The 19,879-nt window shown below is 37.3% G+C and overlaps 1 protein-coding gene across 1 annotated transcript; it reads left to right on the top strand.

Moving 5' to 3' along the window:
- The first annotated feature begins 3,439 nt into the window (after positions 1-3,439).
- Positions 3,440-19,758, top strand: LOC139145877 (NFATC2-interacting protein-like). Its single transcript, XM_070717305.1, has 8 exons — positions 3,440-3,556; positions 7,592-7,760; positions 8,200-8,340; positions 9,869-9,997; positions 10,759-10,921; positions 11,634-11,778; positions 13,548-13,675; positions 17,157-19,758. Exons 5-8 carry the CDS (start codon positions 10,868-10,870, stop codon positions 17,316-17,318), a joined length of 489 nt encoding a protein of 162 aa, XP_070573406.1. The 5' UTR covers positions 3,440-3,556; positions 7,592-7,760; positions 8,200-8,340; positions 9,869-9,997; positions 10,759-10,867; the 3' UTR covers positions 17,319-19,758.
- Positions 19,759-19,879: the final 121 nt, after the last annotated feature.

Genomic DNA, 19,879 nt, shown 5'->3' with positions numbered 1-19,879 from the left:
GTATACTTGCTTTCTATTTAGAATTCCTACACTGCCATGTTAATGTTTTACAGTAACTGCACGTGCGTTTGCTGACGCCACAGGAATCCCCAATCTCTCCACATTCCGAATCGACAGCACTCCACGATACAACGAAAAGAGATGCCTTTTCGGTTAATCTTGGAAATATGAGACAAGTTTATAACCCCGCCCCTTCATTAAAAAATATGGAAGAAAGTATAAGCAGTAAATATAATAAACCACATTTTGGTGGTCGTAACTTTGACTATATATATATATATTTATGTCCTTATTTTACACACACACGTCCCCACGCGCGCGCGCCCGCATACACAAGCATTTTCAAAATGGTTATCCCTTTTTTCATGTTACGTGATCAGACCTAGCAGCGAAAATACTATTTTCTTAGAAAATGGAAACACACATTTGTACAAATTTTTCTCGAAACCCGTTTGGATGATTGCAGTTTTTATGTTTGAGAGTATGACGTCATTCTCACGTATGATTTATAGGTGATCCTGATTCGTAAAATTATCCGGAAGCGCGTAACTTCATCACGTGATATTTAATTACTGTATATGAGGTAATTTCTTTTGCAAGAGAATGGCCAAATTCATGCAACTTTTAAAAGTTTATGACACTATGCATATAAAGCCGGTTGCAATTCAATTGACTCACCCCTCTCACCCTGGCAATTTTCTTCGAAAATCCGTCATGGTTGTGGTAGTCTGGCTGTTTTCTCATGTTCATCTTGGACAGGTAAATACTGAACCACGACTGGAACGCACTTTCACTGCAGCCTATCATCAAAGAACAAATCGGAAATCATTTCCCTTAAGTTGGAAATGAGTTGCTTTAAACGTGTTTTCAGTACTTGTTCTCGAACACAGTGAAGTTTTGAAAGCTGCCTGAATCGTTAGATTGTATCCACAAGATCAGGGTTTCTTTGAGGTTCACAGGGCAACCATCGAAGAAAAGCGTAGTATAAAGATTAAATTTTGAGACTGAAAATTGAAAGGAAGTTATCGAGATTTACGAATCGAACGAAGAACCCTCGGCTACGGTATGCAGTAAGATGTAATCGATGATATGCAAGCCTTGAACAACTTGTTGGTCAAAGTTCAAAACCCAAGAACAGATGCGTGAAATGGAGACGAAATAGGAGAAGCGACAGTGTTCCTCTTTTATTCAAAACTAACGATTCAGCCGAATGAACGCATAAAAGTTATCATGAAATATTTATATGATTGCATGATTTGTGCAATTAAAATCAAATACTTCCTTATAACTATTGACTGGTTTCAGCAAGTTTATTTTAATTACATGTATTCCGATGGGTATCCGAATCTTTCAAAAGATGTTGGCATGATTATTCTTGATACGCCCGCATACAAACAGGTACTTGGCTATAAACACGAAATTTGAGTTCACACTTTCTCCGCAATATTTTACCTAAAACAGAGTCCAACAAAACTCGCACTCGCAGCCACGTATTTAAATTGACTTTAATGATTGCACAAATATCATAAAGTCGAAAAATTTTGTTTCTGATAACCAAGTAAAAGGGTACTTTCTTCAACACATGGAGCTAATTATCTCCCTGCGTTTGAATCAAAAGAACATGTGTAAAATGCTTTAACAAAACTACTATGTACTTGTAAAGAGTTAAAAGTTCACTGACTTGATAGCCTACGTACTGCAGTCTATGGTTGAAAGACGCAGGAGAGTTCACCTCGGAAAATCCTTGTCAAACGACTCCTTTCTACGGCCGACGTTGACTTTAAAACGATCAGACGAAGAGCAACAGCCACTTTTCATTGAATTGGCAACACTCAGGACACGCAAGGGGTGCAACACTCAGGATACGCAAGGGGTGACCTATCTTAAACATATGTTGCTCAGGGATCTACGAACTACGATCACGGTTCCTCAGCCTCAATGGTAGTTGCACAACACCTATGGGCTATAACACATTTTACGCAGAAAATCACCTTGTCTCCCCAATCTTTAACCTCGTACAAACGACGTTTTTCACCTTTCAGTCGGCAGGACCAAAAGAGGGTGATGGAGACGTCAGTGTCGTCATATACTCCAGAAAACATCGTCCGTTCTCAACTATTGAGAGACTGACCAAAACTCTCCATTCACAAAACTGGCCACAACTAAGCTTACAACGAGTTTACATCAACTTGACGGATGACAACTGCAACGTGGCACATGTTGGGTCACTTTAGAGAAAATTTACATGTCTCGTGCACAACACACCTGGGTCCTTTGTGTCAAATCATAGACAGCAGAGAAACGTTTCTCTACTGTCTATGATCAAATTAAGTCACGTGTAAAGTGTAGCCGTGTAAGAGACCAATAGCTACACGAGACTTAATAGGAGATCGTCGTAAAACTAGAATTGAGTCCATACCAGCGTAAAGGGGATCGATTGCAGTTCGTACTTCAATTACTTAGAGGGGTATATGTGTTAGTCTTTACTTGTCAAAGATATCATCCAACGTTTATGAAACTCCGATACTTCTCAGGATGCTTGATATGAAGAACATTGATATGTGTGTTATATGAGTTTGGATGATGTTTTTATTGTTTTATTGGAAAAAGTTCATTTTTTCCTCTCCCCAAATGTAAAGAATTAGTCCTGCCAACATAACACCGTGTGTGCATCATGCGACACGCAATTTTGTTGACAGAGTTCTATTAATAGTTGTCATCGTTACACATTACATATTTGAAGGCAGTGTGTTGAACAAGTGATTGTGTTTCAAAACCAAAATATAGATTACATCTGAGTGATCTGTAGCATTAATCGGTCAGGCTGGAAGTAAAAATGCTCTATTTTGAAAACGAGAAGATAAAGATAATGCCCTTCGGATTGCTCATCTCGACCTTGTAACTTGTCAAGGTCAACGACATAAGATAATAATCAATATACCTTACATCAAAATATATAATTGTTTAGCATTGAATTAGCTCGAACAATGACAGTAAAGTATGATATGCATTAAATGCTACTAGCCTAAAGTCACGATCTGTCACAACATGAAAACCTTGAAATATTTAAAAACTTAAAGGCCTTAAGCAGTTGTCTCAAATCCTTGATTCTTGCATTTATTGCTTGTTGGCATTCAATATCTACATAGTCCTTTTGAGCTCCTTTGATAGTGTCGTCCAGTTCAATAATTTGTTTAGAGCTAAAGCTGATAAAAATCTGAAGACAACGGCGAAGTGTTGTTAGTGAACAATGGTATCAACATACACGGATACATGTAAACGTACGGTATTCTTACAAGTGTATCCCTCCATCTTCTTCTTTCTATGTACCCAACGGCCCGGACATTAAATGGTTCTTCCCCCGAAAAAATTGAGGTAGTCAGTACGCCGTTTCTGTGTGGCCGCAACGTACACTGTATCGATGGCAGTGATTGACTTCTGGACCAATCAGAGATCGTTTCACATCTTCTGTGAATAGCGGAACATTTGCAAAATGGCGGAAGGTTTGAGTGACAGTACGGAAACCGCTGAGAAGGAACTACATCATGATGAACAGGTATTATTCGCTTTAGACAGTTTTTAGACATATTTTGAGGAGAGTGATCATGGCGTGAGATTTTTGCCATCTTCACAAAACTTGTTGGTGCACGATGCCAAAGTTTTACACCTGCAAACACCGCACATCGTCTCTGTTGTTTATCTTACATGTAGTTAATCCCCGTTGCACGTTGTCTTTTCCCATTGTTCGTAGACTTCTAGTTACAGGTAATCATATCTCAAAAAGGTGTCCACACTGATATAAGGTCCTTTCAGGCGCTTTCTGTCAAGTTGCTGACATCAGATTTAGCTTTGTTTCTTCAATTTCATCATTGAATTCAAAACTCCCAATCACTAGATGCCAATCACAGTGTAAACACGGAGGCAGTACTTGCATAATGCCTGCTCGTACAGTTTCTGGTACACTCACAGTCTTTTGTTGACAGAAATTCGAGCCAAAGATCAACCTTCCGGTACTTCGCTGAAGTAGAAGCTGCTGTTCCGTCGCTTTTCTTCACAGCTCCTTGCCTTGGTACCGGTACTGATTACGCTTAGTGTTATGGGCATTTCTTTATGACAACGCAGCCCGATATATGTACTACAATGTACATGTACCTCCATGGAGAACAGACGCTTGTCCTGTGTATTGCAGAAAGCCATGTGTAAAAATGTTTGAAGTTTAGACGTTTTAAAAATCGGGGTTCGAGATTTATTTATTTGTTTGGTGGTCAGGTTTCAACCGATGACCACCAGATTCAAATTTTGATAGTCACATGCAAAATGTTGGTGGTCCAAAAGAAACTAAGTGGGGTAGTGTAAGGACGTACCACACGTCTATGGGTAACCAGGGTAGAGTAATCGTACTACGAGTGTAAAGTTGGCGTCATCCTCATCCTCAGCCTCAGGGGTCACGTGAAAATGGGATGAGGAAGACACTACAGCATCAGCTTCACAGGCGTCAGATCTGATTATTCCTGACTGCGCCTGATGGAATAATAAGTATAAAAATAACTGTAAAAATGTGCTCCAAGTTTCATATCACTTAAAATCTAAATCAAAACACAAGGGAGTTTGTATTTGATAATATTTAGTAGCCTCTCCTCTTAATATCCGCTTCTCACAATGTAGTTATAACACAACATTCTTAGCCCTCAAATTTTGAATGCTGTATGTTTAATACGTCGACTTTTAAGGCCTCAATTCATAGTTATACAAGTTAATTGTTTTATATGTCCTCTGAATAATTAGGGCTGTCATATTGCCTCTAATGGTGGCAATTTTTACACATTTTGGACCATATATGCCTTTTTTGCACCAATTTTCGGAAAATCTTAATGCAAGAGTTGAAAGACACCAACAAACACATCCACGGATCATGGACTGAAAATTACGTGCACTACCAAAAAACTAGTCTTTATGAGATATTCTAATGATAAAATATTACCTGCAAACCAGTTTTACTATTCAAAAGAAAGTATTGAAAGAATGGAGTTGTTATTTTCTTAATTTGTTGGCAAATTTTATCATTTGTCCGTCATCAGGTAGCGTCACTTTGGCAATCTTCAGATACGACGCTGAAGCTGACGCTGAGTAGCGTCATATTCAGCATCAGCTAGAAAGGTCACCTGAGGATGAGGATGATTCCAACTTTACATTCGTAATGGTACTATCAGAGTTTGATTCTTGTGGAGGTCAAGGTTCATAGGGGTGGATAGTGGACTGGTGTCGGTAGAGTTGACTTGTCAGAGCTCAATGTCTCAGAGTCAGTTGCCCTCTGAAAAATTCAGAGCCCTCTGAAGATTCAGAAACTCAGACTCCAGAGCTCAGAACTTACACTTTAGTCACTGAAAGTGCTTAGAAAAGCCTGTACGCCAAAGCCAATGAATATGGCAGTGAATCAGAGGAGCCAGCCAAGTCTACTGCACACGATCCATTGAGATTACAGTCACTAAGCTGAAAGGTGTAAATGAATCTAACTTTTGTGGTATTAAAATTTGCTTGCCCTTCATCTTTCACTGCTGAAATTGTAATTGATACTCTATGAATAATCGAAAGTAACCACAGCCTGCCAAGTGGCGGTTTTATTAGGTCCGTGCATAGTTGCTTGTGGTTTGGTACACGGTGATGGCAGCTGTGGTATGCATTTAAAATGTAGGTAATGCATACCACAGTGGCCATTGCTGTGTACCATGTGTATCACAAGTGACTGTGGGTCTATGCTGTGGACATTGCTGTGTACCACAAGTGACTGTGGGTTTGTGCTGTGGACTTGCTATGTACATACGATGCATTTTCTGTGCAAGTAATTTTAGCAATATTATCATTTATTTGACTTGTTACACTTTATTATACAGGTAATTTTTGGTGCAAACGCAATTCCAAACTCGGGAATCTGAGGTTCTAAATCTACAGAGGGCTCTGAATTTTTCAGAGGGCTCTGAAAAGTCAACTCTATGGGCTGGCATCTTGTTGTGGCATATATATAAACGTAGACTCTCTCACAGCCCCTTCTGCTACGCAGCTCTATCCTCAACCATATGGTGATGCGCCCTCAATGGTCTTTCTAGCAAGCGAGGCTTACAGAGCCAGCTGGGTTAAAGTGTAGCGAATGCAAATGACTTTTGTTATAGATTTTCAGTTTTGACAGAACTGACACAAGCACTGAGTCACTGAGTGCTGATGACTCGACAGTGATATTTATCAGACAATACTGGCCACATGAAATCAGACTGTATTAATAACATGAATTACTGCATACTATTGGTACTGCATACTTTTGGACTGTTATGAAGTTATATAAGGGAATTGTACCTTGACCATCTGACCAGACGATATTTGCAAGGAAATGTTATGCAACGCAATGCAGATTTTATTATGATAATCATAGCAGTAAACAGTAAAACAAAGAGAGACATTGTCTATCCAAGCAAACACTCAGTTGAGTAGAGTGGATTAGAGTTGAAGGACTGCCATTGAACAGACAAGACGTACTACATCACTGCCAGAGTATCTATCTTGGAGGACAATCTATTACTTCAATGATGTATTGTGATGTGTCTGGATACTCCTAGCAATAAACCCTGTATGATGCCTGTAACATTTACAGCTCTGCAGTGTACCAGCATGACCACCAAAAACCTGGTGGTCAAGATGGACCACCAAAAATAAAATGGGTGGTTAAAATGAGATAACTGGTGGTCTTTTGATGCATGACTACTGGTTATTCCAAACCCTACTATAGTGTCTCAATAAAATCTTACATCTGCTAACTTTTGTTTTAAGTACACATCCTTGAATCATAGACCCTAAAAAAGACTACCCTTGAATCAAACTCAAACTTGAGAATCATATTCCTGAGATAAATCCATCATCACCACAGTTGGGCTGATGTGCAGCATCTTGGAAGCCGTTATCCAATTGGGTAGCTGAGAACAGTGACAATCGACCAATCAGATATAATCTTCCTTGCATGCTGCACATCAGTAGCCGCAGTTCCATAAGGCATAACCCACAACTTTCCCTGGCAATCTTGGGTAGTAGTGAAAGATGTGCCACCTTTCCCAATTGCAGTGGAAAGATGTTGGCTCTGGAACTGCAGCAAACCTTCCATAACTAATGACATTATACAAATGTAGATTAATGTCTCAGTATTAGACAAAAACTTATAGCTTAGCTACTGCAATGGCCATATATTCAGAACGTATATTGCATATACCTGTTTGCACTGACTCCATTCTGTAATTCCATATGTACTCTCTATATACACCCTGATTGCAGTGTCGTAAAGCCTTTTGCTTTATGGCTGTTGGTTGTTACATGTACAATGGAAGCAAGAAGAAATACAGTTTTCAGCATTGGCTTTATCTGAGTCATAAGTGCACCTAGTATGGTGTTTTCTATATGTCACGTATATGAAAAGATATTGATTTTGTAAAGACGCTGAGTACGGAGTACAGTGCACACTTCTTGGTGAACTTTTAAAACCAATCACTATGGTAATCTTGCATGTAATTTTGGTAATAATAATGCATTGATGATGTACTGTTGTTCACAGGCTGATGACGATTCTGAGTGTATCTCTGAGAACATAACAAAGAAGAAAGCAGCCACCAAGAGAGCAAGACCTGTCACTCTAAACAAATCCTATGAACATATCTACACAGTTAGTGACAATTTATTCAGATTTGATCAACAACGTGTTCCAGCTCAGCTCATTGATTCAGGTATTAACACTTTCACACCTTGTAACAGTGTTTATCAACTTCCGATACAAACCTATTAATTCAAGTTCTGTCAATATATGTGGTTTGAAATGTTCTTCAAAAGTGACGTGGTGAACTTTGAGGTGAACAGAGCATTTGCTTCTGTGCACACATATCTATAAGTAAGATAACAACATGATGTGATTTGCAGTATTGTTATGTTGTGTCTTATCTTTATGAACAGAAGATAATCTTATGACTTACATAGACTGAAATATTCATAATCAGTGATGTTCTTGTAGAGATTGCGAAGAAAATTTAAAAACTGCAGGAAACAATGTCTGTGATCTATTTACATGACTGGCTGTTTCAATAAAAATGAAATTACCAAAGGAAAGGTATTAGATGATGTGTGTGTATTACTGTATGTTTTTAAAATTGAAAATTAATGTTTTTGCAGATGATGATGATGATGACAATGACATCGTGTGGCAGGGACAGTTATCACCGGTGAAAAAGCCAAGGAGACCAGCAATGCCAAAGGCGATATATGTTTCATCAGATGAGGAAAAAGACGATGATGTTGCATTGTAGGTTACAAGTAAGTATTTCATTTGATTGGATGAGAAAGGAAGGAAACGCACAGTGGTTGTTTGGTGTGATGGAGAAATATCACTGCCAGTGAGTCCACAATATTATCATTTAGGAAGACATGCAATCTACCCCTTCTCCCTTTGTTGATGACAAAAGTTCAAATGGCGTCAACTCTCACTGTCAGTGATACTGAAAAGAAACTTGTTGTAGATGATCAGAGACATTCTGTGTGAAGTCAGGGTAGTGAAGTATTTCCACAACAGCAATCTTTTGTCAAGAGATATGACTGCAAGGAAAATTACACAACCCAATGCATAAGGAGATGTTTAATTAGTCCCCACGGACACCGTCCGGGGGGACTTATAGGTTTGGTCATGTCCGTGCGTCCGTCCGTGCGTGCGTGCGTCTGTGCGTCCGTCCGTTCACGCAGATATCTCAGAGATGCCTGGAGCGATTTCATTCAAACTAGGTACAAGGATTACTTCATATGTCATACAGATGCACATCCATTTGTTTTCTGATACGATCCAATATGGCCGCCAGGCGGCCATTTTATTACGATTTTTTCATGTACAGAGCCATAACTCAGGCATGTTCCAACCGATTTTATTCAAAGTTGGTACAAGGACATTGACCAATGTCATAGATATGCACGTCAATTTGTTTTGTGATACGATCCAAAATGGTCGCTGTGCGGCCATTTTATTACGATTTTTTCATGTACAGAGCCATAACTCAGGCATATCTCAACCGATTTTATTCAAAGTTGGTACAAGGACATTGACCTATGTCATACATATGCACGTCAATTTGTTTTGTGATACGATCCAATATGGCCGCCAGGCGGCCATTTTATTACGATTTTTTCATGTACAGAGCCATAACTCAGGCAAGTTTCAACCTATTTTATTCAAAGTTGGTACAAGGTTATTGACAAATGTCATAGCTGTGCACATCAATTTGTTTTGTGATACGATCCAAAATGGCCGCACAGCAGCCATTTTATTACGATTTTTTCATGTACAGAGCCATAACTCAGGCATATCTCAACCGATTTTATTCAAAGTTGGTACAAGGACATTGACCTATGTCATACATATGCACGTCAATCTGTTTTGTGATACAATCCAATATGGCTGCCAGGCGGCCATTTTATTATGATTTTTCATGTACAAAGCCATTTCTCAGGCATATCCGCATGTTTCTACCGATTTTATTCAAAGTTGGTACAAGGACATCGACCAATGTCATAGCTATGCACATCAATTTGTTTTGTGATGCGATCCAATATGGCCACTGTGCGACCATTTTGTTACGATTTTTTCATGTCCTGAACCATAACTCAGACATGTATCAAGCGAATTCATTCAAAAGTATTTTTATCACAGACCTAATGAAGAGGACTCTATCCTCTCTGAGGACCTGTAATCAAAATACCCATTAACAAGTGGGGACTGTGTCATCAACGATGACTTGTTTTATTCACAGCTTTGATTTTCAAATTTTGGTTAATTTTTCTGTCTCTTCATCCATAGGACTCCTGAAAAACAAAATACCAGCATATACTCTGACAAGTCGCCATCACCGCCACCATCACCACCACCACCGTCATCTGTCAGTGTCATTGTACAACCCAGAAACAGAAGAACAACAAAAGTTCTCAGGTGTGTGCCATTGATATAACATTATTTAATTTCTTTGCTGAGATACATTTTTACACACACTAACCTATTTGAATGTGTCTGGAAGATAGATCTCAGAGCTTACTGCAAGAATACTTGCCAGATCATTTGTCTCAGAAAAACAGAAAAATTACGAAAACTCTTCAGTTAATTATCTTGACCATCTTGACCATAAAAGCTAATCATCTCTGGTTTCAGATAATTTTTCAGTTCTTTGTTGATGTAAATATTTTACAAATTTGTAAAAATTGAGCAATTTACTGAAATCCAAATTAGTAGTTGGACACACTGTGTTGCAAATTTGCAAAATTTATACCTTTTAATCATCAAAGCAGGGTATTGAAACTAAGTTAATGTTTCCAAGTTCTCAATATGAGAAAGACTTTGCAGTCAAGAATTGTTTGTACCTGTTATAAGATGTGCATTACATTCTCTTGATGTGGATTCCATTTCTCATTACAAAAGTGAATCATGGAAATGTGTATATTGTTGACATAGGTTGGTTTTATGTAAACTGGTGTAAAATGGTATAAACTGAGAAAATTGACTGTGTAGCCAGAGTGTGCTCTGCCTAAATTTTGCATTAACCATTTCAGATCTGACTTTCTGATATACCTGAGTGACCACTACATATAGGCTTCAGATCTGAGAGGGTTATCTACAGTGATTAAATATTCTGATCAGCCTGTACATTTGAAAGTTGATGCATTTGTTCCCATGAATGATAAAGCACATCTTTTTAGGAATGTTGATGCAGCTGTTGATTCTATCAGAAGAAATGCTTTCCAAAGCCCACTAGCCCAGTCACCAGATGACTGTTTCATTATCGGATCACCACAAGAAGACAAAATCATGAAAGTCAAGATAAGATGTAAATTAGGAGTACAAAGATATGATATGAAAATGGTATGTATTGACTGTTTTGTATTTGGACTCTTTGTTAATCAGGTTTTCTCAGATCAATTATTCCATGTTTTATTGCTGATGAATAAATGATTGGAAAGATACTGTTTTTTTAACAAGGATCAGACCGATCAGCTACTTAGAGCTAGTATATCAGCAAATTTGTTTGACATTACATTTTGAGAATGGCTAATAGAAATTCAAGAATCCTGCATGTAGTGTTTTTAGAGTACAGTTTCTGTGAAGTGACCAAGCCTAATATTATGTTAACAATGTTTTCAGAAAATAGCCCACATCAAAACATACATTTTAATGTGCACAGAGTTTTTCTTATTACCTGCCTGTTGAGTTTTGATCCCCATCTTTTTCAGAAAAATTCATTTTCTTGAGTTGTGTGAGTCTTCAGCTAGCCTTCATCAAAATGAAACACTCCAGTTTGCATACATAACTGTGCACTGACTCAATGTACGTCCTATTTGCACCAATTCTCTGTAAACATGGCCACATTCTTCACTGATGACATGAGTTTAGTCTAAACCATGGTGATGAATAGGTTAAAGTATCAAATCAAAATGTTTCAACTCCTTTTTAGAAATCATACCTTTATTTGCACCAGCATTCTTCAAAAACTATATGTTCTAACTTTCAAACATGGGTATGAGAATATTTCTCTGTGTTCCAATGTTGCCAACTAAAATACTTTTTCCTGTTACAGACTGATCGTTTTGGTGTGATTATGAAATCTTTGGCTGGAAAACTTAATGTTGACTCAGAGAGAATCCTTTTAACTTTAAAGGATGATTCCATAGTTGCTGAAGACACACCACTATCAACCAACCTACAGATAACTGATATTATAGGTACAGTAGTGAATTTTTTATCTTGTTACGTGCAGAGAAAACGAACAAAGGGTGAACTCAGCAGTTAACGTTTAAAACAAAATTTATTACGAAAATAAAACTAATTGCTAAGTCAGGGATAGAGTACAAGCTTTAAAAGTGTACAGACTACTTATCTCAGCTGGACGGCAAAGCTCCAGTCTCAGAGTTGTGACAGTCAGTTGGATGAATGAACAGTCCTTTGGCTTGCAGGCTTGAAGCTACACAAAGTCCACAGTATAAATCCAGCGTTGGCAGTGAAGGTCTTGAAAAGTCTTGAGAATGACTACTGCTGGAGTTTAGTAACACACAAGAGACACGATCCCAAAAGTCTGACTGGAAGCTGTGCACGTCCCTTTTATAAAGGCATATAAGAACAATCTAGAACTTTTATTGACATGCTAATTACTGTTCTAAAATTATCTCCCTTACACAACTAATCAACTTTCCAGAACATTCCAAACATGACTAATTGAATTCAAGGTTGTGAGGTCATCAAGGGCAGTGACCTTGAGAATGTTCTAGACTAATTGAACTCAGGTCATGATGAGTGTGGGGTAAATGACCTACATAACAATCTGCTTATTTCAGGTTCTTGTTTCATATTTGTAACAATTTTAGGACCTAGATGAGTAAAGGCCACTACCCAGTGCAACATTATGTGTAATTTTTGATGCACTTTCCATTACTTTTGACATGACTGTAAAATATTGTCTTCTACTCCCAAAATCATGTTTAAAACGCATGGCGTTCGAGTTGTCAACTCAGCCTCCATGGTGTGTGTGTGTGGATTGTTGACAATTCCATTCCATTTCAGTTCAGAACAGAATTCATTTGTAAAATGTAATACTACATATTGTTTGTAATGCACTATGTTTTAAGGCTAATTCTTTGTATTTCATTATGCTTTAGGGGAAAATTGAGGACATGTTATTGTATTTGTTTTCTTAAACAGAAAGTACGACAATTATCAAAAATTACAGCTATTGTCCCTATATTGTAGCCACACATCTGTGTTAGTGACACATCTATTGTCATCAAATGATTATGAAACCTTGCTGATGCAAACTGAACAATAAGAAATTCAATGATGTCTGTAATTAAATTACAGTTTACAATTTGCACTGCTGGGTTTGGATTGAAATAATACGTTGTTTATGTTGTTTCACAACCAATGATAAATTATCTACTGGTACTGATATGTGACATCATATCTCAATCCTTGCCAAAGGTGCCAGTTGTAGAATCTCATCAAATTAACTCAGATGCTACTTGTTTTGTTCATATTGTATACAGAATTTCTGCTTGCTTCAACTTGACTTTAATTATTTCCTGACCATTGATGTAAATCTTTTCAGAGTTAAGGAGGGTAACACACAGGGGAAGCACATCCAGGGAATAGTTCCCCCTGTTAGACTGCAATGATCAGCATTCCATCTTCATTCCTGCACACTCTCCGGTCATTGTCACAGTATACAGTATATACATTGATATCTGCTATAAATCAGTCATGAATGTATTATCAATCATAGTAGAATAACTTCAGTCATAGAATGGCTTGAGTATTACAAAAAGCTGGTAAAAATCCTAGTTTCTCTGTCTTTCAAGATTCTGAGTCCAAAGATCCTATTCATTGTTCTTGCGGAACAACTGGAGTAGTAGGCTCTAATGCGAAGAGTCCACCAGATTCAATGTCAAATTGTATACCTGTCAGCCTGTCAAACATGATGATTGTATCTTTCATCTTATAGATTGTGTAGTTGTAGATGTGAATGCTGCGACCTCTGACCCCAACGATGTCTCTGAGAGTGATAATGATTACGTGCAAATCAAAGTACAAGGCAAAGACAAAAGCAAAAAGATTATATCAATAAAAAGGGTAGGTAAAAGTAAACCAATTTCAGAACTATTTAGCTGGTTGCAAATCTCATAGTATTCTCATAGCAATTCTATCTCAAACAAGAATGGTCCTTTGTTTACTGTTGCCTTCAGCAGATATGAAGTGTACATGTCATTTGGTCAGTGAACTCTCGATAGTTTGGTTTCATTTAACAAAAGCAAACTATTGTAATTATGTAATGTGACATGAATTTCCAATTTGAAACATCAGTTTCATTATCAAATCGCTTGTATTGCAAAAAAACTCTCGCAATGATGAAACCATTCTGTCACCTGTGGTGTGGAATTCTGTGATATACTCATCCCTTGCTCAAGTTAATTTGTCTGGCTCAAACTGCATTTGTCTGTAGTTTGCACAAGTGTATGTTTATTTGGTTAACACAAAACCAAAATATCCTGTACACCACATGAGTGGGCCTTTTATTGCAGTACAGTGTTACACTTAATAAAAACATCAAATCATTTGATAAAAGATTGCTGATCTTTCTGAACCGTCACATGGCTACCTACATGTGACAACTAGATAGTCTCGACCCATACTTGCACAACAAAGACCAGCTAAAACATCTTTATTTAGATCAAAATCTTTAAAAACCACTTCTTGGAACCCAAGGAGAGATTGTGTGTACTGATATTTACACAACAATGATCAGCTAACATCTGTGGTTAGATCCAAATCTTTCACAAACGCATCCAGGAACCCAGGGAGAGATAGCCTCTACTCATATTTGCACAACAAAGAGGGCAAGCTAACATCTGTGTTAAGGGAGAACCATTTGATTTTTTTTTTTGGGGGGTATGGAGGAAATGGGTATGGGAGCAAATTTTTTTCCTGTCACAGTGACAGCAATTTTTTTTTCCTACCGTCAGAGCTGCATAATTTTTTTTTTTTCGAATGGAGTAGCAATGCAAATTTTTTTTCCTTTGTCATAAAGTTTGTGATGCATTGTATATAAGGGAGCCGTCATTATTTACAGCCTGAAACTCAGAAATTTCGAGTGACACCCCCCCCCCCCCCCCCCCGTCAACCATGAGAATTTGAGTAACTCCCCTCTCTAACTGAAATTTTGACTGATCCCCCCCCCACTTAGAAAAGTTAAATACAAATACATGTATTTGTAAAATTTACAAAATACAGCAACAGTAAAGACCTTTGAAATCCTGATGTACTCTGCTAGACTATCATCAGTTATCTCATGATGGTTCAAAAAGGTGAACCCATCAAAATGAAATTGCAAGTCACAATAAAATAAAGATATAAAAGCTCACGCAGTATCTAACCATATAGTATATTGTTTAATTTGGATGGGTATTATGACAGGGTTTTCACTTGGATATCTGACCGGGCAGAATTTGAAAGTACAGGGGGAGAACACGCAAGAGGCTTAGGGGGAAAGTGTCACAGGGGCTTTCCCCTATCTTGCATGGAAATTTTTAAGATATTGATGTGTGCAATGGTGCAGTCTGGTGCAATCTGAGAGGTGTTTTTTAATTTGTTTTTTACTAAGTGAAACTGTTAGAACACCCCAAGGGGGAGAGCATGAGAGGGGGTTTCCCCCTCTCGTATTGGAAATTTTGGGAAATTGATGTGTTTAATGGTGCAATCGGAGAGTAGTTTCAGGTTATTTTGCATTTGGTAAAACTGTTTGAAAATGACATTGAACACTGCAATATTTTTTTTACATTTTATGCATAATCAGTGTTTGTGTCACAATATTCAACAACCAAACAATGACAATACAATTTGTGAAAAACAGTTCTGTTTGCCAGAGACTGAAGATAGATAAATATACAGGAACGGAAAATCTGTGACCTTCTTGTGTCATTTCTCCAGCTGCCAGCTTCTAATGAAAAGCATGAATATGGTATGTTTAACTGTCAAAATGGTCATTGAACTGAGGTAAATGAAAACATGTTTCTGTGATAATAAAGGATGAATTTACAACAGTTCAGTTTTGTCCTAGATCCTGTGAAAATTTTGAGAAATTGATGTGCGCCACGGTGCAGTGTAGTGCAATCCGATAGGTATTTTAAATTTGTCTTTTACCAGTAAAACTGTTAGAAGAGCCAAGGGGGGGGAGGGGGAGAGCACGAGAGGGGGTGCCCCCCTCTCGCATTGAAAATTTGAGAAATGGATGTGTGCAATGGTGCAATCTGAGATGTGTTTCAATTTATTTCGCCAAAAAAAATTGAGTAACCCCACCCCCTTCTTCCTTTCCACATTTTGAGTAACGTCCCCCTGAAGTTTTTAATTTTTTTAGTGACCCCCTCCCTTGTATTTCATTACATTTGTTGTTCCTCAATTTTTCATCGTCAACTTGTACATCTTCTTAATGTATCTATATTGAGAAAATAATATATTGATTTTAACACTAGTTTATTGACTCCTGTCTTGTGTTTTAAAATTTTCACAATTTACAGAAGTCAAAAAGTCCCCTTTAGATAGTGCCTATGCCATTGAGATATTGCAACAGAAATTCTGAAATATGATTTCTTGGGTCAGAAAAGGGAAGGAAAACATTGAGTGTACTGAGGTGTAAAGTAGACCTATGTAGTGCATGCTTATATCATAAGTGCTGGGAAAAAAACATAAGAATTGCTTGTGGTAAAAACATTTGCGCCGCCTATGGCGGCGCGCCGGCAAGAATACATGAGAATAGGGTTTCTAAATTTTGCTAATTTCTGGTGCATTGTGACAATTTTTTTTTTCACTTCTGTCTGTTATGACAATTTTTTTTTCTCAGGCCATGGCAGGATCAATTTTTTTTTCTTCTATCTCACCTGGCGACAATTTTTTTTTTCTCAAAATCCTCCATACCCCCCCAGAAATCAATGGTGTTCCCCTAATTTACTTCAAAATCTTTCATAAACATATCTAGGAAGTCTGGGAGAAAGTGCTTTTCTGCATTGACAATGTTTTCCATGATAAGTCACTATTGTGACTGATTGCTAGTCAGACCAGACCTTGAAAAAACAGTCATTGTGTGTTTACACATACTTTAATACAGGATCATTTTTTTCTTCTTTGACCCTTGCCCTTAGATTTAGAGATTTGATTTGCCATTGACTCTACAAGTCTCTGACTCACGAAACTTGTGCATACTATTAGATAGTCTGGTACTGGGCTCACTCACAAAGTTTCTGGAAATTCCTACATTGTCTGAAACAGTTCAGAAATGTTGTAAAGTGCAGAGGGTATACAATGGCTGTCATTGTTTCATTAATAACAGGAATATTGATAAATAATCGTGCAAGGCTTACAATGTGTTACAGGAACACTGTATTGAAGTCATAACCCGTTAACTGCTGTGTTATAATTTGTGTAGTGGAGGCTGATATTTGATATTGTCATAATGAAAGTCGGAAAACATGTAGGACATGGTTGCTGAATTATTGGAAACATACAAATATACATGTAGATGTTTGATAATCATGACAGCTTTTTTCACTGAATATTACAGACAGATCCTTTGGAAAGGTTAATGGAGGAGTACAGCTCATGGAAGCAAATTCCAAGAAACAAGGTCACCTTCTTCTTTGACGGAGATAAACTGTCCCCACAGAACACACCACAAGACTTGGATATGGAGACAGATGATGTCATTGATGTTATGATCACATGATGCTCACATGGTTATCACATGATGTGAAATTCAGCTGTTTCCAAATGCATGAAGTCATACATGATTCATAACGCAGGCAAAGGTGCTGTTGCAAAGGTACTATTATATAATCCAGGTTCATATAATGCATTTTAATGCAAAATAAAAACAATTTACAGGGCTTTTATGCCTTTTCTACGCATAGTTTACTGCCAGGTAGAGTGTGTCAACATCTATGCACTGCAAATACGCCATAAAGCAAATCAGTTCAATGAAATCTACCGGTACAATCTGGTGTATAGATTTGAGAAAACATTGCACTGTTGAGCAGCAATTGAAACTTTCCTCAAAAATACACAACATTGATATTCCAGCACAGTGGTATATCGTATGACACTCTATACTGGTATTTTGATAATTCTTGATAAAAAAGGTGAATAATTAGAGAGTGGGACTGATTTGCTGGTTGTCTTTATCATTGTATATAACTCAGTATGGCTTTCATATTTCATTATTCCAGAAGTCTTCCGTGCAGTTACTTTGTCATACCAAATTTGCATATGACCATATATAGCCATAGAGTGTCAGTAAAACTGTACAAGTGCAGGCTATGGTAAGATTATATTTTGCATGGCCTCCAAAGTGAGAATCTATGATTAATTAGCGACAAACAGAGATACATGTACCTGAATTCCTGAAACTTCTAGATACTTATAAACTATTAAGCAGTTTGGCATATTAAATATTTCATTTATTATACGGAATAACTTTGATGTAGCAGATTTGGGTCAGTTCCCATAATTGCTCTGTGCTTTCAATGTAATTTATTGATACTGATATCAAAGAATACGTGAGATTTAGTTACTGTAGAGCTTTGAACTTTGAAGTAAATTTGATTTTTAACATCAAGCTTTTGAGGTTCAGCTGCTATTTACGTAACTGTTTTAATATAATTGATCAAATTATTTCGATTGTTTCAGTCTCTATGCATAATCTTGAATGTTTTCGCCAGAGAGTGAAGCTCTCTTGAAATCAAAAGAAATGTTGATAATTACAAGATGCCATGATGAAATGAGAGATCTTTTTTTCTGAAAGCATTCAGAACTATGTGAATGAAATATTAGCCATTTATCAGTAGCAATAAAGAGAGTGAATGACAGCTTTGTCATAGAATGTACAAAGTTATTTATCATTGTAGTAAAGTGATGTAATTTCTTATTTTGTAGAGTTAACACCCAGCTGCCCAAACCATACCCAAAGCTACCAAAGTGTGGCTGAAACCCATTAGACACATGTAGCAACTTTAATATGAAAACCATTAGGATTGAGTGACAGTTCAGAACCACGGCCCAACTTTAAGATTTAGATTGCATCATGTACCATTGTGTTATTCATTACTGATGCTGATAGTAAAATATATGTAATTTATGATCTCAGAAAAGCACCTCTGATTTCCTTTTCTTTGTAAAATACATTTCTGTTTATATTAACCATGCCACAGGTTCTATCCCATGGGTGTTGCTATAGTGATGGCACATAATTTTATAAGAGTACAGAACACAAATAAAATACCTCACCTGTGAAATAGCTCATTTCTTTACACTTTCAATTTTTTTACGTACTTATGACAGAATAATATAATGCTGTAGAGACACTCTGGACATGATCCAATGAAATATGATTTTCAATTTTCTTCTTGTTTTTTGTTAGGAGATCAAATTCTTAAAATGATCAGTACATATATTGTGATGATTGTTTCTATCACAAAGTTTTGTACAGGCAGCTTATTCGGTGTTGCTATGATACACTGGAACAAAACTAGCATATCATGTACACCAACACTGCAGTGCTGCTATGGATTGCAAAACAAAACTAGCATATCATGTACACCAACACTGCAGTGCTGCTATGGATTGCAAAACAAAACTAGCATATCATGTACACCAACACTGCAGTGCTGCTATGGATTGCAAAACAAGACTAGCATATCATGTACATCAACACTGCAAATCAATAACATTGACCAGAGGTTATCACACCAACTGTATATATGTATAGTGTACGCATATTTCAACATTCAACAGGCGTTTTATAATATCAGATTTGTTTAAATGTTTTCCATGTTTGAAATAAATGCATTTATTTCAAAGTTGTTCATGTTGTTTTAGCATAAAGTTCCCAGTTCTGTAGATTACCTGAAGTATTTGCCAGAATATAATGTTCATTATGTATTCACTTTACATAGCAGCTGATATGGCAAACATTGGAATTATTGACTGCAATGTTGCAAGCAGCTCTGAGTCAAGTTAACTGATGTTGTGCACGGAATACACCGTTCAGAACTTTAGAACCCATTCATACAGTACAGTATGGCAGGCTGCTTGAACAGCAGCTCAATCATGAAAACTGTGTCAACACCAAACAATAAAACACTGTCAGATACATGTATCTGCTTCTACCATTCTGTGTTTCTTATTTTGCATTTATAGTCTTCTTTGGACAAATACCCTGAACAACTTGTTTGCTAATTGGTTAGCCTGTACTATTTGAACACTTCCAAATGTGCATGTTGGGATTTGTAA

The sequence above is a fragment of the Ptychodera flava genome, chromosome 12 (genome assembly GCF_041260155.1).
Source record: "Ptychodera flava strain L36383 chromosome 12, AS_Pfla_20210202, whole genome shotgun sequence".
Lineage (NCBI taxonomy): Eukaryota > Metazoa > Hemichordata > Enteropneusta > Ptychoderidae > Ptychodera > Ptychodera flava.
Note: the sequence above shows the minus strand (reverse complement) of the source record. Positions and strands in the feature narration are given on the sequence as shown.